General features: G+C 31.8%; 2 protein-coding genes across 2 annotated transcripts in view; both read left to right on the top strand.

Annotated features, from left to right (window-relative positions):
• LOC106672549 (tetratricopeptide repeat protein 14 homolog) overlaps positions 1–10,388 on the top strand; it is a 13,311-nt gene extending 2,923 nt beyond the window's left edge. The window contains exons 3-19 of the mRNA XM_024228548.1: positions 423–627; positions 705–827; positions 938–1,149; positions 4,820–4,960; positions 5,021–5,212; positions 5,344–5,466; positions 5,520–5,777; positions 5,851–5,988; positions 6,057–6,133; positions 6,197–6,268; positions 6,402–6,561; positions 6,638–6,708; positions 6,778–6,907; positions 6,968–7,063; positions 8,614–8,768; positions 9,033–9,168; positions 9,255–10,388. Of these exons, the coding sequence (XP_024084316.1) occupies positions 423–627; positions 705–827; positions 938–1,149; positions 4,820–4,960; positions 5,021–5,212; positions 5,344–5,466; positions 5,520–5,777; positions 5,851–5,988; positions 6,057–6,133; positions 6,197–6,268; positions 6,402–6,561; positions 6,638–6,708; positions 6,778–6,907; positions 6,968–7,063; positions 8,614–8,768; positions 9,033–9,168; positions 9,255–10,377 (3,412 nt within the window). The 3' untranslated portion in view covers positions 10,378–10,388. The remainder of the gene's footprint in view (positions 1–422; positions 628–704; positions 828–937; positions 1,150–4,819; positions 4,961–5,020; positions 5,213–5,343; positions 5,467–5,519; positions 5,778–5,850; positions 5,989–6,056; positions 6,134–6,196; positions 6,269–6,401; positions 6,562–6,637; positions 6,709–6,777; positions 6,908–6,967; positions 7,064–8,613; positions 8,769–9,032; positions 9,169–9,254) is intronic.
• A 4,387-nt stretch (positions 10,389–14,775) lies between these two features.
• LOC106672600 (cilia- and flagella-associated protein 57-like) lies at positions 14,776–24,244 on the top strand. The gene is made up of 18 exons (XM_014404147.2): positions 14,776–15,206; positions 18,512–18,785; positions 18,915–19,180; positions 19,624–19,773; positions 19,847–20,024; positions 20,081–20,503; positions 20,622–20,834; positions 21,006–21,179; positions 21,238–21,555; positions 21,630–21,814; positions 22,239–22,338; positions 22,432–22,613; positions 22,748–22,841; positions 22,899–23,099; positions 23,160–23,375; positions 23,441–23,626; positions 23,701–23,883; positions 23,949–24,244. The coding sequence occupies exons 1-18, from the start codon at positions 14,941–14,943 to the stop codon at positions 24,174–24,176; spliced, it is 3,837 nt and encodes a 1,278-aa protein (XP_014259633.1). The 5' UTR covers positions 14,776–14,940; the 3' UTR covers positions 24,177–24,244.
• The last annotated feature ends 314 nt before the right edge of the window (positions 24,245–24,558 follow it).

Below are 24,558 nucleotides of genomic sequence, written 5' to 3'. Positions count from 1 at the left end.
ATTTTCAGAGAAATGTTTAGATTAAAAGATATCACGATTTTCCGACGCCAGGACGTGATATCTTTCAAAATCGATAAAAAGCGAAATTACTCTGAAATGGTTGAGAATCGGACCATGGACAATATGAACTTTTTTGTTCATTTTAGGGTGAAGAATCTACTGGAGAAGTTTGTAGCACGAGTAGCAATTCACCCTGTATAGCTGCTGGATTTTGTTATTGAAAGTAGTGAAAATTATTTAAATATTAAAAATGAAAAATTAAACTTTTTACATTATAAATACTTTTTTACGTTTAAATCATATTTATTTATTATATTTGAGGAGTTAAATCTTAATTAAGATGATAAAATTTTGGAATAGTATTGCTTGGATTGATAAATCATTATAAAAAAATGTAATAATAATATTTTAATTGATTTCAGATTTCAAGATCGAAGCAAAAGGTTAAAACTTCATCAGTTCATTGCAAAAAACGCAAATGTACTATTTGACGAGGTTTTAAACATCAGAGCACCTGCATCGAAATCACAGACATCACCTGGATTAGAACTTTGTGCTGTACTGCCACCATTTGACATGTTTGCACCAGATATGGACAAGAAGGAGAGGACGGAGCATTTTTTTGCTGTAAATATTTGTTCCGATGTTTTTTATGATTGATTTTTTACTGTTTGGGATATTTATTTTTTTAAATATTTTTTTAGTGTGTGAAACCGGGAGACCTTATTGTAGGTTCTCTTATAAGCAAACTCTCAACAGGCTATATGATGAAAGTAGTCTACATGGAAGGAGACACAGTCAGGATCGTCAGTGATCTTGGTATCAAGGTGTGTATATTACATTGATTTGATAAAATTTCAATTAAAACAAGATAGAATGAAATAAATTTTAATCAATTTTAGTATTATTATTATGAATATCTATTTATTTTTTGTAGGCTATAATACACTCCGTGAACATGATTCAAGCAATTGATAAGAAGAACAATGCTCGTTCGTTTGTCCTTAATGATATGGTTTGCTGTGAGGTTTTGGAAGTTGTAACAAGCTCCGAGAAGATATATGGTGGGATGAAAGGCGATTATTGCTCTCCCTCCTTAAGATCCAAGCTCGGACTGATACATACTGAAGATTTGCATCCTGTTTACAGGTAAAGTAGTAACTAGATATTTGGAAATAGAACTTCACTCTATAGCTATTTTGATAGCATAAGTTTCCTCGTCAAAGGAGTTGAATTTTGGTTGTTGTTGAACAGAAAATCAATCTTAAATTAAAATTGATCTTTTTGTGGCTATGTAAAAAGTAAAATTTTTAAAATGGGGATCACAGACATACAGTAAGTAATAATTTCTACTCATGGAATAATTTATTAAAAAATAAATATATTTTTGCTTTCTTTTTTAAATGTATTTAAAAATTATAAAGTATATCTATTGTTGATTAAATTTTTAGAAATTAATCCATAGTTGCTTAGTAGTCATAATTGACCGTATTAATTATTCTTTTTACCTACGGTTTTTGGTTGGGATGAAAAAATTAGTGTCACAAGCGGGATTTGAACCTTCTATCTTCGGCTCAATATGTCGCTGCTCTTTCCACTTGAGCTATTGTGACTTGTAACCAAAAACTTTATATAAAAAAAAGAAGAATTAATTTTATAGAGATGTTCAACGATAAAAAATATAACAAGTTAAATTTGTGTTAAAAGTGAATAATGTTGGATTGATTGTCTTTTAACCCCTCATATCTCTGTAAAACACCAACCAAAGTCATAATCTTTTTTTACTTAAGTTTGAATTAACAAAACTTAAATAAACTTATCTTAATTTTCTTGTTATAATTTTGTCAAAACCAAAACGCAATCTTTGTATGTGAATAATTTTGTTTTTCATTTTTCCTTTTGTCATTTAATATTCTCCAAATTGTATGATGAGCCAAAGTGTACTTTTTTATGTTCGGACCCTTCACTTTTGTTAATAAATTAAGTATTAATTTATTTCAGTTGTGTAATTTGATGAGATATGAGAATGGCTATGTCGAAAACATTAAGTTATGAGTTTATTTAAATACTATCGTCAGTACGAGGACACAATAGTACGCTCGATCGTTGACACTACTTAACCTTCTACAGCCCTAGCAGGATTCTCACTCTCTATGTAAAAATACAGTTGTTATTGAAGATTTCCATCCATGACTAATAAATGGTGTTAAATTGTAGTGCAACAATTTTTTGAACAGCTGGAAATAACGAAAAACAAAACTAAGGTAAAATTTTTGCCGAATTATATTTCCATGGACTGTAGGTATAAGGTTCGAAAGAAGATAATAATTTCAGGGTATAAACAAGAATTTTGAAGTGCCACCTTTCGAAAATCCCTGGTTTGGGCACTTAACGAAACTTTCAGAATGGGTCCATTTGTTGTCATCAATGGGTGAAAGCAGAAGATCCCAAACCATGTACATACAACTTCCAAATTAATTTAGGCTTACTTTTATATTTATTTATATTTATTTTTCTGTTTTAGTTTAAACAAAAATTTTTTTCTTGTTGACATATGGTTTAGAAATTTTACTTGGATTATAACCATTTATTATGCAATTTGGTTTTAATTCTTGCATAATTTTCATATTGCAGCATATATCCCGAACTAAAGAGGAAATTAAGTAGAGAGTTTCCTGCATTGAATTTAGGGTTATAAATTTTTCAATGTGATTTTGACCTCTTATTACTATTGAATACCAAAAAATGTGTACTCTTTGTTACCGATGGAATAATTCATTATGCTTTTAACCAAATGCAAATATCATTTATTCATCATTAAGAACAGGTGAGATCCCGGAGAATTTGATTTCGGAATTAAAATTATCTGCTATTATAATTTATTGTGTGTCTTTATTTAATAATGTTATAACAACAGTGTTGAAAGAGGGTAGATTATCAAATAACTGATATTATAATTAAAACATATCTGATTTTGAAGATCCAAAGTACAGACATACTTTATGCATGAATGTTAGGTTAGGAGGAGTGGATAAAATTAATAGAATTTTTATTTCAGGATTTATTTATTATTAATTGTGTATGATATACTAATTGTCTATCCTCAGACAGGAGTCGCTATCAGTTACGTATATATATCACATGTGGATAAATGTGATTTTTTGGATTAGTTGTATGTTAATTTAAATCCAATGTTATGATTTTGTTTAAATTTTCCAATGTTAAAATCCTGTTGGTAATTATATGTTGGTTGTGTGCATAAGGTTTTTCGTGTGGTTTTTTCTTTAAACTTTTGACTTTCATCCTTACAAAGGTGTTCCTTTATTACCAATAGCCCTGTTAGCTCTATGGTGGGAAAAGTACTATTGAAAAGAGTAGTTGATACCAAAAAAATCAGAGCAGAATAAACTGTGACACAAGTTTTTAAAAGTTAGATCAGAATTTATTAGGAATTTACAGTAATAACGTAGTAACTGAACATGTACTACAGAACGTCAACAGTGGTTCTGAGTTTATCATAATGGAGGGAGACAAATCAAAGACTAACCTTATTATGGAATGTGTAACGAGCTAACAAGTGACAACTTCCTAGTACACTGGAGGATGAGGATAAATTAACTGTAGCAGAGCTATCACAGAGATTTCAGATACATCACTTAGCAATCGAAAGAATCCATCTCTGGATTATGTTGTGAAATTTGAATTGTGTGTTCCCCATGAATTGTCCCTCGGGAGCAAGGAAGGCTTGTAGTGTTTACATGTGAATAGGAATAAATCAGAAGGGTTTATTTTCTGTTTGGTCAGTGGGGATGAGAACATCAGAAGAAAAACATTTTAAAGAAGAAAAGTTGGGAAGAAAAATGAAAAGCCGAAAAGCGACACAATCCTGACACACCTGCCCTCACTCTGATTGAAATCGCCAAGTTAAATTGGCAACATTCTTTTTCCTTTACCACAACATTACCGTCACTTAAAGGGTAGGGAATTTTTGAATGTAAACACTGAAACTTACAGACTTCTTCTCATTTAATTGTATGTCATCAGACTTTTACAAAAAGAGGATATTTCTGCTACCAGAACGTTGGCAGTGTGTTATAGAAAATGAAGGAAATTACGTTTCGGATTAAAAATAAAATACATTAAACTTTGAAAGAACTTTTTTCTGAAAAGCGAAAAAACTTAGGCACACACTGAATATTTTAGTGGAGAAAATGTCAATTCTTAATATTCACTTATACCAGTATGTAAAATTCAATCTTACTTCACATTATTAATTTATTTTAACAATTTGGAAATCATTGTATCATATTTTAAGCTTTTAATTGTAGTTTAAATCTGCTTGATTTAATTAACAATACTAAAATAATGACAGAAGAAATGAATTGCTACACTTCATTGTCATCCTAGTAAATAATTGAAGATGTGATAGCATGAAGGCTACATTTTAGTCCTGCCTATGTTTCTTTTGCATGTTTTATTTTTTTAGTGAAATACATCAGAAATTGTATTTGGAATTGGACCAGTTTTCAGCAGAATGAAGTTTCAGCAAAAGCAAATTGATATGTTTAGATAAAAGAAGATGGTTGGATACAGCATATGGAAATGCAGATGTTATATGTTCTACAGATTGTAAGGATTTTCTTTTCAGTGGAAAAGCTTCATCTCATATTCATCATCTTTAGCCTTATGTCTGTACTTTGGTTTCTTTATAATTGAAAAGTCCTCATTAATTTAAACCCAAATAAAGTAGATTCATATCGGTATTGTGCATTAAAATGGCTTGGACTTTTTTTAACACATTTGGTTGTTCTAATTGCAGGAAGTGGATGGAAGGCAAGACCGACTCTTATGAGGACATGTTGTCCAACTCTGTTGGGTTCCAAAACCCAGGAAACGTGAAACACCTCTCTGAAGAACTTGGTTTGGGAAATGAACAATTCTCGAATTTTGCGGCTTTAAGGTAAATATAATTTGTACATATTAAAAATACTACATGTTAATTTGTCGTTTGCATACGCAGATTCGGTTTCCCAACGGAAGAATGTGCTACTGAATTGAGGCAAGTGCAGTCAAGCAAATGGGCTTACAGGAGTGTGTCTGATGGCATTGCTCACTTCAAAGCTGGACGTCACTCTGAAGCTTTTCAGTGTCTTAATAAAGCCCTCACTATTGATGCCAACAACATAGAAGCGTTGGTCGCCAGGGGTGCTTTGTGAGTGCTTTGTTGTGCTTAAATTTAATAGCATCACATTAATACATTAATCACTTTATATTACTTTTAATTAATTAATGATTTGAAATGTATCTTACTCTTTTGACTTTACCTTTTATTATTCATATTAGGTATGCAAACGGAGGAAGTTTTAAAAAGGCGATTGAGGACTTTGACGCTGCCTTGAAGATAAATGCAAATCACCAAAATGCTAGGAAATATCTTGCTGAAACACTTGTAGCTTTCGGTCGAAGGTACATTTTTTTAACCCTTCAATAATACAATAATTACATTTTACACATTTCAGTTATGAAGACGAAGGAAAATGGGAGGACGCTTTGGCAGCTTATGAGCGTTGCCTCACTATTATGCCGTATCATGAAGAAGCAAAAAACTCTATAGAGTTTATTAAAAACAAACAAGGTTTGGGCAAATCAGGCGAGCCTGAAACCATCCCGCTTTTGACTCCGGGCAAAGCTCAAGGTGTAAGGGAAACTCTGAAACACCTTCTCGCTCAGCACGAAGGAAAAAGCAGTGGCAAAAAGAAAAAGAAGAAGGACAAAAAGTATGCGCTTAAAAATTACATTGTTTTTAACATGTGTCGATTCTAGGTTCTAATGAATATTTTATCCAAACAGAAGTAAATATAAGAAGAACCGATCAAGCTCTAGTAGCAGTAGTTCTTCATCTTCTAGTTCTTCATCGTCGTCGTCTTCATCATCAGATTCATCGTCTGCTTCTTCTCAAGATTCTCACCATAAAAAGAAACATAAGAGGTAACATATTGCTTTAAAGTCATAATCATAATTTATATTTTTAATTATTTATTTTTTTGTTTTTATAGGAAAAGCGAACATAAAGATCGTTCATTATCACCACTCAGTAAACGCATGGCTCTTATGGATAGTGGGGCAGGAGATGGTAATGACAGTTTTATAATATTGTAATTTGTATCATTGCATAAAATTTTAACTTGATGCTTAGGTTTTGAGGCTTTGGGATTACAGCAGACAACATCTCATTATAATCCGCCCATACCTTTCGCTGCTTTCAATGGTAAGTTTTCATTTACATAAAGTTTACTCTAGTTTGGATACAACAGCTTTTAAAGGCCGCAATATATTATACCCCGACCAATACAATACAATACTTGAGTTTTTGTGGAAACTTTATTCAATTGCAATTTCAGCTCGCCCTGATTTGAATGAGTCATTAAGAGCTCTGTCGTCTGGTAAGACAACCACTGAAAACGAGTATGAATTGAGAGTGAGGAAATTTTTGGAACAAACCAAAGGAGATGATGATTATGAAGAAAAAGTAAGAAAGTTTTTAGAAGAGACGACCAAATGGTAAGTTTTACATTATTTCTTCATTGCAATGTAGCATGGTACAAAAAAAAAATCTATTGTTTGGCGATATTTTCAGGAAAAAAGAAAGAAAAGCGCAAGAAGAAAAAAAGAAAAAGAAGAAGAAAGATAAAAAAATGAGTAAAAAAGGTAATTTATTTGGATTTGTTACTCATGGATAGAATGAGTGTAGAAATTCATTTATTTATGTCACTGCAGATCGTAAGAAAAAGAGGGCTGAAAAGAAAAAACTCAAAAAAGCTGCAAAAGAGGAAAAAATGAAAAGAGAAAAAAGGCGTAACAGCAATGCTGATGCGGAGGACCCTTATAGCAGTAAATCAGATCTAAGGTATTTAAGAATTAATCAGTTATGATGGGCTATCATATAAATAAATGTATCTATTTTCAGACTCCTTTTCTCTGATAGCATACCAGACCTAGAAGATTTACAAAGCAAATTGAGTGCTTACTATGCCAAAGTTGAAAAGGCCCCCAATAACAAAAAGTGAGAGTAAAGCAAATTTAACTATATGTTAAATGTGTAGAGATTAGTGACCGTTAATCAATAGTTATTCAGATATCGTGAGATGCGGTCGGGAGTGACCCACGCCTACAATTTACACATGAAATCGAAAACAACAAAACAATACCATTTTTAGATACACTTGTAATAAAACAACCAGATGGCACATTAATCACAGATTGGTACCAAAAACCAAGAAACAAATCGCTACCTCAACTTTAAATCTCACCATCCTCTTCATACAATAGTAAACACGGCCAAAGGGTTACTTCACAGAATGATTACCCTGAGCAATGAATCATTTCACCACAAGAACATAAAGATATTCAAACAGATCCTCCATAACAATCTCTACCCTAAACACATAATTAACAGAATAATCAACAACTACAACACAACACTAACACATTCCACTATTACTAATAATACTACATTAAGTACATCAAATACAAACAAACAAGCATACATTTCCATACCATTTATTCAAGGCCTATCACACAAATTAAACACTTTTCTTTTGTCCGATAACTTCAAAATAGCTTTCAAAAATTATAAAACAATCCAAACACTTTTTTCCAAAGTTAAAGATCCCACTCCAATAATAAATAAATCTGACGTAATCTACAAGATCAACTGTTCAAACTGTCCGGCAACTTACATCGGTCTTACATCCCAATATCTGGACAAGAGAGTAAAGCAACATATCTATGATTGCAAAAAACCCAAGCAAAATCCTACAGCACTCGCTACCCACCACTTTGAACACCAACACAATTTTGACTTCAAAAATCCAAAAATATTACATACAGAACAAAACAAATATAAACGTAATTTCTTAGAAATGGTTTATATCAACAGAGATAAACACAGCATCAATTACAGAACAGATACATGCAAACTCAGTCGCAGCTACGCCAATATCATTAATCAAATACAATACAAATAACATACATACATCATTACATTACATTCCACACATCAAATACTTTTCACATAGTCTAATTTTCCAACAATTTAGCTTTCCTTTTCCTATTTATCCCCTTTCTATATAATCCTGAAAGAATAATCTGGCCGAACTATTACCAACACATTGTTCCCCTTTGTCCGCTTTTTTCACTTCAAAGGAGCCGACACCTTGCACAAAATTGTCTTTTATATACCGACTTCCTTCCCCACCCCCTCAAAACCAAACATATATAAACATGAAACAGCAAAATCTCACTGGCACTCTCAACACGACACACAAGGATGGCACAATTACACAGAAGACAAACACTTTGAGTGAGTAGAAATACTTTGTTTGAATATAAAATATATTTTGCATTGTATAAATTCACTTATCCACATCCTAAATGTATTTGTTAAATGTAAACATTGTAAATCCCAGGCCCTGAAGATGATCTCAATAAAAGATCGAAACGTTGGCACGATAAAGAAAATGTTTTTCTGAAACCTACATCACTCCCGACCGCATCTCACGATATCTGAATAACTATATGTTAAATTTTTAAAAATTATAATTGTATTTTTAGGCAAGAAATGTTGGAAGATAAATTTCCAAAAAATCAGAATAAAATGGGTCTTTCACCAAAGCAGCAGCAACAACAACAGCTGCAGCAGCAACAACAGCAACAGGTTTATGAAATTGAAAAAACACATTTATTACCATCCCATGATGTCAAAAAGGGTTAGTACTTATTTAGTAAATTCGTTAAAAAAATATAAAGTGTACCAAGATTTTACCTAATCTCCCATAAAAAAAATTTCATTTGCCAAAATGTCAATTAAATATTTAAATTGTAAAGTGGTCAATAAATTAATATCAACTGTTTATGTGATATACTTTCTTGAAAAATTTGATAGAATTGATAACGGCACAATGAGAATAGGCATTTTGAAAAAGTAAATTCATAGTTTAATGTGTAGTTAATTTAAATTTAATGATTTTCAGGCAAGAAAGGAATGGACATTTTTGAAGAAGCTCCAATGGCACCTGCTGAAAAAGAAAGGCCACCAGAAGCATCTCCACCACAACAAAAATTTAAAATGCAGTTGACTAATTCTGCCAAGTATGTTATGGAGCCAAAGTAAATATTTCCAATGTAACATGTGTTACTTTTCTTATATGATTGACATGTGAATTGAGTTTTTGATTGGTTTATTTTGTTTACAGAGTAAAAAAGAAAGAAAAACTGGAGGACCCTGTTTCAGAAGCATGGGATGAATTGGATGACAAAGTGGCCGCAAATTTGAAAGACGACGTTCCTCCACCACCTCCACCTACAAAGGATGAAATGGTTCAAAATTTGAAAAAAATTGTTGAGAAGAAGAAGGAGTCCATAGAAGCAGCCAAGCCTACTCCGCCAGCAGTTCCTCCAGGTCCTTCAGTCATGGATAAGTTAGGAGGTTTTAGAATTAATCCTGCAGCAGTCTCCAATAACTTCAGAAATGAAGATGATCAAGATCATCATCGCCATCATCATCATCACAAGAGGAAGAATAGGAATAGAGACAGCGATTCGGATTCAGAGAGGGGAGACAAAGATAAACGCTCAGGGTCATCAAGGAGTAGAACAAGGTCTCCAAGACAGAGGAAAGAATATAGTGGATCAGAGAGCTCAGGAGAATCTTATAAGAGGAGAAGTAGGTCAAGGACTGTGAGCCCTCGTCCAAGGAGATACAGAAGTTCAGAATCTGGATCTTTTAGAAGCCGTTCTTACTCGAGAAGCCGAAGCCGATCAAGGTCAGGAGATTATAGGAGATCCAGGAGTCGATCAGACGACAGAAACTACAGGAGCAAATATCCTGGAAGGTATCCCAGGAACAGAGGCACATACTATCGACCTAGGTTCCAGAATTCAGGAAACTATAAAAGCAGGGGATATAACAACAGAATGGGAAATTACAGAAATCGCGGAGGTTATGGCAATTATAGAGATTATAACAGAGATTACCGTAATAGGGGTTTCCAGCTTAGGAATCGCGGCCGAGGCAGAGGTGGTGGTGGTGGGAGCCAAAGATATTATCACAGGAGAGACTACAGAGATTATAAGAGATACGATAGGGGATCTCGTTCTGACGATGACAGAGACGACAGTCCCATGCGTAAAGTTGATGCGGCAAAAGAAAGGATAGATAAAATAATATCTCAGGAGCAAAGTGGTCCCCTGAGTGAGGGTGAAGAAAGGGATGAGGATTTCCTCAACAGAAAAGATTACGATGGCAAGTGGGCCAACAAAGAAGAGTTGGCAATGACCACACCATCGACAGAAAAAATAAGTTACCAACATGGTTAAACACAGCATCATTTCATTCCTTATGTTCTTTTAGTGTGTAAATTCTTTTTAATATGATGTTAAAGGTTTTGTTCGTCATGATACAACTTTTTGTTTTTGAAAGCAGGATATATACAGTACTTTTCTGCTTTGAAAACTATAATACACTATATACATTAAATAGAACTAAATAAGGTTAAAACTTTTATTCATGACAAAAAAAATATGTAGAAGTGTAGTACGTAATAATATATATTATAAACTTGATGTAAAAATGATGACTTTTATTTTACAATTCGCTCCATGGTTATTTTACATTTATATAAAGGCTAAAGTCTAGGTATACACAATTCTTACTTATGTATAATGATCATTTTTCGTTGAATAAAAATTGAAGTATATATTCTTTCAGAATTCTTTTTGCAACTGAACACACTTGGAAATTAAAAGTTGAAAATCAACATTTTTTTAATATACTTTAAACTTCTGCAGTATGTACAAATAAAGGTAAAATTAAATAGCAATAGTGTCAATGCTTGCCTCTATATTTTTCATTGATGTACTTAATTACGTATTAAGGAATTATTCAATGAAAAGCAAATATTATTTAAATTATGAAATAATTTTATGCGTCAACCATTTCCATGCCATAAATTTGTTACAAAATAAGGTCTTATTGTTCATGCATGGTTTTTGTGATGATTTTAAGGCTTGCAACCTGTTTGTATAAGGCCAAGGCCACTCCGGAGTCTCATTCTGATGATGCCTTCTACCTAGTGACTAGATGCTAAGTGGCCCACTAAAACAAAAGCCAGTCACTGAGGTTGTACGATAGATTACATTGTGTAAATTGACAAGAATGCTTTTGGCAGAAAATATTTCTTACAAATATTAAAGAGTGAAAAGTCCCTTATGCTGGGTACAACATATTCATCGTGCAAGAAGGGAAATGACAAATTCATAATGTCGTACAAACTTCAAAAGTATGACGACAACTTATTGGATACTTGTTTTAGTGTATTTTTGGATACTTATAAATGACTGCAAATTATTCAGAAATTGTGAGATGCGGTCTAGTGTGATGTAGGTTTCAGAAAAACAAAAAAATGCACTCTCAACACGACACACAAGAATGGCACAATTACACAGAAGACAAACACTGAGCCCTGAAGGTGATCTCAATAAAGATCGAAACGGCATGATAAACAAAATGTTTTTCTGAAACCTACATCACACTAGACCGCATCTCACGATTTCTGAATAATTATCGATTAACGGTCACTAATCACGACACATGACTGTAGAGTATTTTGACCTCAGGACCATTACATAGAAATTACCAAAACAAATAATTTAGAGCAAGCAAGAAAAAATAATTGAAACTGCATCTATTACTGAGTCAACATTCACGATCAAATTTTAAAAACCATTAGGCAACATACCACGAAAAACCAATTTGTCTAGAGAGGCATGATGTAACTCATGTGGCTGGTCTCAAATCTGTAAGGTGGGTCTCAAGGCTTCAGGTAATGACACCAAGCGAGACACTTTCGTTTTACTCACTTTGCAAAAATTTAAACAACATCCCCCATTAAATTATTTCTATTTAGACATCCCGTTGTGGCCATAGCTTCAGTGATGAGGAGAAGGGCCTTGAAATTTAACTTACCAACCTGTTTTATTAAGGAATGTTGGTTTTATCAGGAAGTAAATTTTAAAAAAAAATTATTAGAAAGTAATGTTCGTTCAATTAGCATTTGTTGGATTGTGGTCGACTACTATGGCAAGGTTACATATACAGCCAAATGGCCCTCTATACAATAGCCAATCATCAGCCATTGCAAGTCATGACCTTTGTATGGGGTGTGGATTGGCATGCAGTGACTGATTGTGTGATGTTAGTGGTGAAGGTTGGTTTCGGGAGCAGTTTTTTTTGCATCAAAGGAATCAGCTGTGTAAACAAGATGCGCAGAAAATTCCTACCTCGTGCAACAACACTGGCCCATTGTCGACTAGTGTGTGTAGATGGACATGATGGTCATCACTGATGGAGGCCATCTTCAGTAGAAGAGGCATAACAGAGGGTACAACAGAAATGTGAACCAGTATTGTCAATTTCACTACAAAAAGGAAAAAAAAAAGGTATGCCATGTATCAAAGTTAATTTTCTTAAAGTTAAGTTAAGGATGTCAAAAAGTAGATGTTTTCTTCCTATTGGTTAACAGAGTCCAATAATTTGGTATTTAATTTATAAATATGTTATACAGACATGCATTAAATAAGGAAAGGTGTAAAGGTAAAATATAAATTTTATTGCTTTATATTTTTGATGCAAACATTCTTCACACAGCATTATAGCTTTACTCATCATAGTATTATTGCAAAAATAAATATAATAAAAAATTTCTGTAATCTAGGAGATATAAAAAAGTAAAAATCATTATTTTAAATAATACAATTCAATCAATAGCTAGGTCAATTCAGCACCCAACACAGAACATTGGCTGTGTTATTGAAAACGACGGAAATTACATTTTGGATTAAAAATAAAATACATTAAATTTTGAAAGAACTTTTTTTCAGAAAAGCAAAAAAACTTAGGCACACACTGAATATTTACTGAAGAAGATTTTAATTGTTGATATTCACTTATATCAATATGTAAAATTCAGTCTTACTTCACATTAATATCCTAGTTTGTTTTAACAATTTGGAAATCATTATATCATATTTTAAGCTTTTAATTGTAGTTTTAAATCTGTTTGAATTTAATTAACAATACTAAAATAATGACAGTAAGAAATGAATTGCTATACTTTATTGTCATCCTAGTGACTAATTGAAGATGTGATAGCATGAAGGCCATATTCTAGTCCTGTCTGTTTCTTTTGTATGTTTATTTTTTTAGTGAAATACAACAGAAATTGTATTTGGAATTGGACCAGTTTTCAGCAGAATGAAGTTTCAACAAAAGCAAATTAATATGTTTAAATAAAAGAAGATCATTGAATACAGCGTATGGAAATGCAGATGTTATATTTCTACAGATTGTAAGGATTTTCTTTTCAGAGCAATTCAGCACCCAACCCAGTTAGATGGATAAAAACTCAATCACACTCTCATTCTTAAATACATGCCATTCACTCTTTTAGGGTTGTTCTACACACTATACATTCATGCCAATAAACAGATTCTCAATACATGCTAAGGACCCAAAATTGTCAGTACTTTATACAATTAAACAACCCTTTTCCTCCAAGAATGGGAACAGGGGATAAAATTACTTGCTGCCTTGTTCAAGCACAATTTCTATGCGTTCTCTATATGCCAAACACCTGGGCACATCGAGCAAGCTTTCTCTACATACCAAATACATACACAGGCTTTGGCCCAAAAGTAAGAGTTTGTGTGTCAACCTCGCATGGCCTATTCTTAATCGGTCGAGGATCAACCTTCTTCTAAGGAGAGACCTTCTGAGGGTCACCTATCGACAGACACTGCCGATCCGGCCCACTGATGCTTCCACTTTTTTTTTTTTTTAATAATGTTTTCATTGCGTTTTTAGCGTCAGAGTGCCAGATTGCGGTTAAACCTGGAGGGTGGAACATCCTGGCCTTAGCTGCCTTGTTTCTCTTTTTGTTACTCTCCAAATATATGTGCCTGGGTACTCAAGCAAAAAGCAACCGTTTTGCCAGATTCCAGTTCATAGTACTTCACCAATAAGAGCACACAAGATTTTGAATTTTTATTTTATTAATTTATTTTTTAAAGAATAAATTTGGTGAACACAAATGAATTATTTCTTGTTACCTTGTCATTCAAATCTAACTAAAAAAATACTTATAAAATTAGTTTAACAAATAAAGTGGTATTTGCTCTCAAATGTTTTTTGATGGTATACAAAGATCAAATACAAAGGCTGATCTTATGTAAAATAGTGAAATCGGAACAATTTTAGTCAAAAAGTGGTATCAGATTCAGTAATATCGGTTTTGAATATGGGTTCTTCTGTGTTGGAAATGTGTCAGTATTAATGTTATAAACATGTCTTTGGATGGGATATTGGATAGGTTTGTGGTCCTAACAGATGAAAGCATATTAAGAGGATCTTGTATCCTCATTGTTATATAATAATAATAAAGAGCCAATATTCATTTTATGATAAAGCCATTTAATACAACTAGATTCTACATCATGAAATTCTATCCAATTATTGTACAGAAAGAAAAAAAACCTTTTTAGAATATCTAATTGAGAAAATATTTGAATGAGATTAAATGAATTTATTTTCAAACTAGTTCAACTGATATAATCTTCACAATAAATACTTAAATGATAGTACTGAGTTTTCTTGTTCTATTTCTGCAATACATATCACATCTAAAAATAATGAATTTTTGAAAGTAAAAAAAAAATGTTTCAATTGAACCATTGTTATATATCATAAATATAAGATAAAATAAAACATTTGTCAACAACTGTTTATTGCAATTTAGGAATAATCTTTTAGCATTTAACCATTCTGATTTCCACACTTTGTTACTTCATATTTATGTTAAATAGATCATAACCAATTTTTTCCACATGGCTAGCATAAGACCAAACGTTGAGGACCGGACTAAGGCTGAGGGCATCCAGCTAAAAGAACCGGTACACAAACTGAAGCCAAAACATTTTTGCGGCCTGTCAGAGCAATGCAGCGGGAGTGTTCAGTTCTTGGATGATAACAGAATCATGTATCCCATTGGAAAGACCATTGTGATTGATGATATAGTAACAAGACGCCAACGTTACTTACAGCTCACTAAATCTGATAGGATAGTAAGGGCGATGGTGTTGTCTCCAGATCGGTAAGCTCTTCATTTGCAAACTAACAACTAAACCCAATAGCAATAAAACATTTCAACAGTAAAATAATTTTAGATGACTTTTTGTTTTATAATTAAAACAAAAGATGAATGTATAAGTTTGTTTGATCATCTGAGAAATGTGCACAGTTCACTAAAAAAAAAAAAACTTATTGAAAATGGTTTACAATTCAAGATGTACTTTGTGCCTGTATAAAATGCTCTGTAGAACTAAAAATCATTAGTGTTATGCTTTTATTACAAATATTATATTAAGAAATGTTATATTTTATAGTTTATTTAAAATTAAAAAATAAATATATAATAATAATTACAACAAACACAATAATATCCAAATGTGTTAAACAATATTATAAATATATTTTTATACCTTCATTTAAATAATCTTTTCAATTAAGTTAATGAAATGATCACAAAAATCAAATTGAAATATACACTGCTCCACAAAAAAGTGGTGTATATTGAAATTTTGATAATTTAAGTAATGTACTAAGTCTTACTAACACCCACATTTTTTATAATTGATGTATTTATTAAAAAATTTGGTTAGTGTGAAAATATTCCTCTCTTTCAAAGAAAAAAATAATTACACTTTTGTGTCTTAGCATAAAACATTATAAAACAAACTGAATTTTTTTTTTTTTTTAATCCTCTAGCTCTTATAAAACACTCTAATCTTCTTGTCACATGCTTAATTAAATCTTTAATCACTACTTGAGAAATTGTATCTCAAATCTCAACTAACAAAACTATCATCTCAACTAAGGCTTTTTTAGATTTTATTTATTCATTTTACCAGCTCGTTCAAAAAGTGCTCAGTGGTGATCAAATCATGGATACAGTCTGGCCTTCTTACAGTGTAAATATTGACATCTCAAAAGTACTGCATAACACAGTGGTGACAGTTGGTCTTGCATTATCTTGCATAAACAAAAATTGCTCCCAATAAGGAGTAAATAGCACCACATATTATTCAAGAATTTTTGTCATTTAGATTTCTGTATTACATGATGGCCTATTAAAGATGTGTAACTCCATTTTTGCCCCATTCCACACTAAAACCACCTAACTAAACATATAACATATAACAAACATATAACACATAACTAAACCACCTCCAAAGACCCTCTTCTGGCAATGTTGTATTGGCTGTAGATCTCTACAGCTCCTCAATAAATTCGAAGACATCCATCTGGCGAATGGAGAGAAAACTGGGACTCGTCTAAAAACCTAACCCTTCATTACAGTTTCTGTCTAAAGTCAATGTCCCCTGCAAACTTTAAGTGGTCCTGGTAATGGTCCTATTGCTGGCCTTCTGGGATGTAGACTCATTTCTGTAAGTCTCATTCTTATTGTTTCAGTACTAATAGGCACGTCCCACACAGTTTGAAGTTTTGAGTTGTTTCAGAAGTAGTGGAAAGCGATGTTTCAGATTGTGAAATTGGATAAATCAGTTGTCAGCTGGTCCAGTCACCCTGGTCTCTCAGTACACCTTGCAGTCTCCTGGTGCTGCTGAATGTCCAACAACTGTTATTTTAGGCAAATCTAAAACTCTCGCAGTGTAACGCTGATTTCTTCCTCCTCAAGTGCTTTGTAGCAACTTTCTGCCGATTATGCGCATTTTTGTAATCGATTTGTTTCGTGCCCCACAATCTTGAATAAAGGTATTTTCAAAGAATTAAATACCTTGTTGATAATTAACATTGGGGAGATTTTAAATCAAATTAGGAATTAAGTAGCACTCACAATCAGTGACAAAACACATACTTTCCATCTAATTATAATTATTAAATTATTTTTAATATGGCCAAAAACATAAAAAAGAAATCAAAATTTCAAAGTGCGCCACTTTTTTGTATAGCAGAATACTTCTTATAAGAATACCACCAAAAATGAGAATTGTAGATATCTGTATATATATGATAGATATCTTGTTTCATGCTTTTTCTAAATACTTTTTTACTAAAAAAAAGCCCATTTGTGAGTACTCGAGTTACTCAGTTGTCCTGAATTTGAACCCGGGACTCTTAGACTGATCTGCCACCCTGTTTTGTGGTTCCTTTTCTGTATATAGAGATTGAATGTATTTATCAGTGTGAATGTGTAGTGTGAGAAGGACTATGGCGGTCTGTTGAGTACCATATCGATCTTCAATTAAACTAGTTATAAAATGAAAATAAATAATTATAATAATAATATAAAATGAAATATTATAAAAATGTGTTAATTTCTTGGAGGGTGGTACTACTTGAGTGAATGGTGTTTAAAAAGGAAAATCTATTTAAGACTGAGAGTGTCTTGGTTTCAAAACTGCATTTCAGGCTTACTTCAAAAAATACACACTTTTGCAGAGTTGAGTTTTTAAAAATCAGTAATAAGTGAAATATATTTTTAATAAATAATCATTTAATTCAACATTAATTTGTTTATTTTTGTGTAATGAATAAAAAATGATTGTTTGCAACATTTTAGTTGTGAAATCTGAAATAAATTGTCAGAATTTATAAATGTAGTTTTTCTTCTTTATACTAGTTTTTACAACCTTGCATCCATGGGGAACATATGCATTACTTTTCACCTTATTTTATTTTCTCTGTAATGTGAGAACTCTGTAAGACCTTCCCATACAAGAATTATGGTTCTGTCAGCTTGTGGCATCTTCTTTTCTTTCAAGGGCGTCAACTTTTTAATTTTCTGGAATTATTGAAGTCCTGAAATCCAGTGAGGTATTTTAGCAAAATGATATTTTATTTGATGAAGTTCCAATTCACTGTTCTGATAGTTTAGCTAGATACGCCTTTATTTTTGTATCCTCATATTAAATGTTTTATTTATGGCCTTATGTTTTTTTATATTAGCCAGAGAACAGTACTTGTGCTGATGTTTTATATGGGGGAAAGGGAGCATTTTAGAAAATTTCAGGGACAGTCTAACTCAGCTACCGTGGTCCCCCATATTAACTTTTGGTAAAAAAGATAGTTACTAAGAGATTAGAATATAGTTTTCATACAGTTCTGACAATGAATCAAACACCACAGTCAAAAAGTATTTACCTGATCAAAACATCTTTAAAAAAAATTAAAGGTAACAAATTTTACAGCTTGCTGAACCAATTTGGCAAATTTACTGAACTTACAATTACAAGATAAAATAATTAAGTTGCAAATAATATTAAAAAATGTTTTTGATTTATGCTGGTTATTTTTTACTTATAAAAATAGTGTCTTTCTCAATTGCCCATTTTTAATATATTTCTTAATAATAATTAAATGCCTTTTTTTATATAGACATTATCTCGCTGTCTCAGAAACAACTTCCAACAAACCGACGATCACTATATTTAGCATGATCTCTCTAAAGCAAGTAAAATATCTGATCAATCCAATTAAATATTGTACAGCTACACAGTTTGGGGCGCTTTCATTTACATGCACTGGAAAACACATTGCTGCACTAATAGGAGATCCTGACTGGCTGTTGCTTTTATATGATTGGGAAAAGGCCGTTGTAATAAATGAAACTAAAGCGCACCTTGGAAAATCCAGAGCAATCATTGATCAGGTAACTTTAATCAAGACACTCTTAAAGGAATAATGATGCAAAAATTAGATTAGTTTTGTCATTTAGTGAAATGATTTTTTTCCTTAACTTTTATCATGTTGCCCCATAAAATAAAAATTGGTTTTTTAGATAATTTGTCATCCTTCAGATCAAAATAGATTAATATTTATTGGTCCTGAAGTATTTCGAATGATGCATTTCATGGAAAAAGATTGGATACAATATGGTTACAGACGTACGGAGAGCACACATGTTACTTGTGCATGTTGGATTTCTCCAAATCACTTGATCGTCGGTACAGAAAATGGCAAATTACTTGCTATTGAGTTTGGAAATTTGAAAAGAGTCTACAATGCTGCAACTGTGAATGAGATCGATTTGAAATCACATGATAAGTAAGTTTCATTAATAACAAATATAATTTCTTTTAATTTAAAATTTATTTTTTTATCTTTACATAGATTTCGGTTTCTGAAATGGAATTTAGGTGTTCAAATTTATTATGTTTTTTTAAACTATAGGTGTACCACCTAACAAACCTCACCACACCACATCATAAAAAATATTGATTGATCATCTCCAATCATTCTGGTTTGCATTTTCTTTTTGGTTTTGTCTAAGTTTTCATTTCACTATCTTTGCATGATTGTCTGTGTGGACACAATTGAGAAAATAAGCCATAGACCAAATTTTGAAGATAACTTAATGCTAGAAAAAAAAAGAAGCCAGTGAGAATGAGTAGACCAAAATGTTTTGAAATTACCAAGCTATAAATGTTGATATCAACAGTTGGTTTTTATTTAAAAATATTAATTAATTTTAACATTCTCTTTTAAAGAAATGAAGGAAAAGGCATAGGATTTAACAGTGACATAATACCTTTACCGGTAAATCACCTTACCGGGTATGAACTTGGTTTTGCATATACTTGTGGAGTCGGAATGGTTATTGTTTTCGAAAAGAATGAAAAGACCTTAAAAAATACCAAGTATTTTACATCGTTCATCAGCAAATTTGATAAAATCCATATGTACATAAAATATAGTTGATAATTTATTCAGGTGGTATAAAAGAGGAGTTTACCTCGCAAATGGTCCTGCTATTGGCGACTTGGATTTAAGCGTGGTAGATACCATCCAACAGATAGCAGTTAGCCAAGACGAGAAGACTTTAATATGCACGACTTTAAGAAATGAAATATTTTATGGTCCTTTGCAAAGTCCAAACACTTGGAAGGATGTAAGAGAGATAATAAAATAATTTGTGATATTTTCTATATAATATTTTCAATTTAGTCAGAAAATGTTCCGATGAACACATTGTTTAACGGTATGCACAACGGACAGATTGCAGCGGTGTCCTCAGCCATATGGAAGTCAATTTTTATCACTGCTGGGAGGATTGACAGAACTCTCATGCTCTGGGATTATAGATCAAGGAAAATGAAGTTCCGAAAGGTGTTCGATGAGGATATTTACAGTGCAGCTTTGCACCCCACCGGATTTTTCTGCCTTGTCGGATTCCAATCCAAATTAAAATTACTTGTCATCTTTGTTGATGACTTTCGATCAATCAAGGACGTTGCAATCCCACATTGCCCATTAATAGAATTTTCATGGGGAGGACAAATTTTTGCAGCTGTAAATGGCTATGATGTTCATATCATTTCTTCAATAACACTGAAATGTGTTCAAATCTTGAAAGGACATTCTAAGGAGGTAAAGGAACAATTACAATATATATTCTATTATTTTTAAATCGACTGAAATTTTATGATGCCATTGTTCATGTCTAACTTTATCGCTTTAGTTAGATCTTTGAAATGTACATTTACAGATTCTTAATCTTCGTTTTTTAAAAGACGATTACATTTTGTTTTCTTGTGGTGAACAAGGCTCCCTGTACAAATGGGATTTGCGCAAGGAATTGAGAGATGTCGATTTTGAAACAAGCTGTAAGGGAATTTATGATGTCGCTCACGCTGAAGATGCCCATTTGACATATTTGATTACATTTGAAGGGACTATAAAAGAATTTCATGACAAGAAAGTAAGTGAGAAAATTTTTTCCTACATTTTAATATTCTTATTGAAATGTAAGTGAGAACTTCATTATATTTATTGAATTCTTAATTTATAAATAAGATAATTTATATTAATTTATTTTATTTATTTATAATAAATTATTATAAATATAATAATAAATTCTTAATTTATTCAGCTCATGAAAATATACGATATGAAAGAGTGGGCATTAAGAGCACTTGTCGTCTCTAATACAGAAAGTATGATGTTTGGTGCCTGCCAGAATGGATCGATACTTTCATTTTTATTTCCATTTAATAATAACGTATTGTATGTTGAGTATACCATGCATACAACTTCTGTAAAACGGGTATGAAAAAGTTGAATTTGTACCCAATTCTATTTTATGTTGAAATCAATCATTTCAGATATTAATCACTCAGAATGAACTGACGCTAATAACAATCGATGAAGGTGGTGCACTTTGTCTTTGGGAAATTGTGTATCCAGAAGGAGTTGTTCCTGATCCTAACAACGGATTCAGTTTTCTAAGAGAAACTATGGTCACTTACGAAGACTGGGCTGACAAGAAAAAAAGGCTAAATACTTTGAGAAAAAAATTGAAAGATATGGATGAAGAAAATGATTATATAATGAAGCAAATGGTTGCAAAAAATGAAAACAATCTCACTGAAATTCAGAATGGCTATAAAGCAACAATAGCTGATTTAGAAAATAAGATTAAAGTTTGTCTTTATTTTATCTGTAGTGACTGAGGGCGATAATTGTAGTTCAATACTTGTTTGTTATATTTACTTAGATCCTTGAAAAATCTCATATGAAAGAACTTGAAGACTGCACTTTAGCCATGGCTGAAAATTCCAAAAAATATGCTGAAGAATTAGAAAATCTTAAGAAAACATACCAAGCAAAAGTGGAAGAAGAGAATATGAGAAGTGAAAATATCATTTTTGAAACAAAGAAATATGTTAATTATTATTGGGAGTAAGTTTTTACTTTTAAGTAATAATCAGATTTTAAAAAATAACAAATCTCAGCTATTTTATTTTTATGTCGTTTCAGTAAGTTTAATTTATGTTATTTTCCCTCTTATTTAATTTAGTACATTTTATTTATTTTTGTTATTACATTTAAATCTCTATGTATATATTTATCATGATAAAAATTGTACCAAATTTTGTAATTTTTGTTATACAAAGGGGCTTAAAGACCCAGAATAAAATTTATTTTCTTCCCCTTCTTTCTTCCTAACAACGGTTTCCTCTTGCTATTCTGTATAATCATATATTTCACAATAGAATAAAAACGTACTGTATGCAAAGATTCACAAAACCTGACTTAGTAAATTGTGGGTTTAATTTAAAAGCACTTAGATTTTAAACATAACTTTCATTAATCACATTTTCAGCAAACTGAAAATAATAGAAAAAGCTTCTCACAGAACTTTAGAAGATCTAGCAAAAGAAAAGACAGAATTACTTTTGCAAGCTGTGCAGAAAAATTACTGTGTCTGTATATACATTTTTTCTAAACATATAACTAAACATGAAACTTATATTTTCATGCAAGTTTGCTTTCGCTTTACTGAAAAATCATTTTAGCTTCAAAAGAAAATAAATGAGTTGAAAATCAACCATACAGAATTGACAGAACAGCTAGAAGAAGATCGAGTTATAGAAATAGACGATATCACAACCAATTTTGAAGAAAGAATGGCTACCCAGAATGAAACACGTACAACTCTTCTTGCTCACAAAAAAATAATTATGAAAAGGAGTAATAAGTTAGTTTATAGTTTATTTATAATAATTTGCATGACAGTTGATAAAAAGAGAAATAATTGTAATATTTCATTTGATAATACTATGCAGCCATAATTGTTATATTGAAAAAAAAAATTAAATTGATTTCCTATAGGCTGAATCTAAGATTGCAGAAGTGCAAAACTTACATACACACTTTTAAATCCCACCAATTGAAGTTAAAGCAATATCTCTTCAAAAAAGAAGCTGTAAGCATCAATAAAAAAAAAATGTTGACAACATAATCTCGCATTAAATTTTGCTAGGAAATTACAAAATTAAAACGAGAAGTTGCTCGCCGCAAAGATCAAGTTGCTAAGACAAACGTGGCTATAATTAAGACGATTAGATCGCAGCGTGACTTTATGAAAGAAAAATTTGTAAGAGATGTTAGAATCGACACCCTAAAACAAAAACTAGAGCCTCTTGAGGACAAATTCCAGCGTTATACTGCACTTAACGACGAGGTGCGTACTGATTATATTTTTTACTAGACATTGATACTAATTTATGATCTTGTTTTTTAGTTGGAAAAAGTATTAAAGAATAAAGATCGGCTAATTAGTCGAACTAAAAAGATGGTCACTCAGCTAACAAAGCATTGTGTCGGTCTAAGTTCTGAACTAAAAGTACAAGATGATCTGCGGTATGAAAGTGAACAGTTAATTCAGAAATTGAAAAATGAAATTTATTCTTGCCTCCAAGCGTCTGTTGATCCTAAACAGCTAAGGAATACGCTTTTGGTGAGATATTTATACTGCCTGAAGTTTTGATTTAATTGTTTAAAAAAAATACTAATCCATTTTAGGCCATGCTACATCGCTTTATCACTCACCGTCATATTGATGATAGACAGGATCCTTCGTCAGCTGCAGAATTTATGAGACAGAGGAAACACTTAGAAGCCTCTGCTAAGAACTTGAGATCGCTTATTAGCCGAAAACCAAGAATAATTGTCAAATACAAAAGAACTTGTGCAGAAGCAACCAAAAATGTACATTACATCTTCATTTTGTAAATTGTCATTCTAATTAAAATTACAGTAAATATATTTTTTTAATTTTGTAGCATATTGCTAACTTAATTTCGGAATTGAGAGCTCTGAGACGGTGCTGGAGAAGATCAAAACGAAAAGCTCTTCAATTTGATAACATTGTTGAGGTAGACGGTGAACAGACTTTCCATGTTGCTCATTTTGACAGAGATTCTAAACCGATAGACCTACGAAAAGAGGCATTGACAGAAATTTGGGTAAATATACATTTATGTCTTTACAAATGATAGAATAATTACAATAAACATTTGTCGGCTTGTAGGGTTATTATTTGACAGTGCGAATCTTAATCAATGAAATAGAACATCTGTCTGGACAACACATAACCGATTACATAAAAACTATAAAAGGAAGACTAACCAACCTTGTTCAATGCAAAGCGAGGAAAACTGATAAGAACAAAAAGGGTAATCTAATTGAAAAGGTTGTGAAACATGTTATGTTGGAACAATCTCTGGCTTCAGAAAAATCACAGATTTCGTTTGGCTAATATGAAAAACGAATGCCAAAATGGAAAAGTTCGAAACTAATTAAAAGTAGAATTTTTTAAATTTTTTATGACACTGTTTTATGGATAGGCATTGAATAATTAATGTCTTCTTAAGGATTTTGTTTGATTATTAATATTAATATTATTATTTTTAGATTTTAATCTAACAAATAATCAATCAATGACTATAACAAACTTTTTTTTTATCACTTTTTTTTAAATCAGGTCACCATATACCATTTTTGAGTGAAAAGGTTTATAATTTTCCTAATTTTCTTTTCCTGTGCGAAATATAATCTGTTCTCTTCCTGTTTGAAATGGTTGAGAGAATTATCAATTTCACATTTGAATCCAGTGAATTTTTATTTTTTCTGTCTGTAAG

This window comes from Cimex lectularius, unplaced genomic scaffold, assembly GCF_000648675.2.
Source record: "Cimex lectularius strain Harlan isolate CLEC.00 unplaced genomic scaffold, Clec_2.1 scaffold139, whole genome shotgun sequence".
Taxonomy (NCBI): Eukaryota; Metazoa; Arthropoda; class Insecta; order Hemiptera; family Cimicidae; genus Cimex; species Cimex lectularius.
This window is presented reverse-complemented; position numbering and strand designations above follow the sequence as displayed.

Coding starts and splice junctions, on each gene's coding strand:
- LOC106672600 (XM_014404147.2), top strand. CDS start 14,941: ATGGCTAGCATAAGACCAAACGTTGAGGACCGGACTAAGGCTGAGGGC. Junction 19,774..19,846: donor AAGACCTTAAAAAATACCAA/GTATTTTACATC, acceptor TAATTTATTCAG/GTGGTATAAAAGAGGAGTTT. Junction 21,180..21,237: donor ATACAACTTCTGTAAAACGG/GTATGAAAAAGT, acceptor CAATCATTTCAG/ATATTAATCACTCAGAATGA.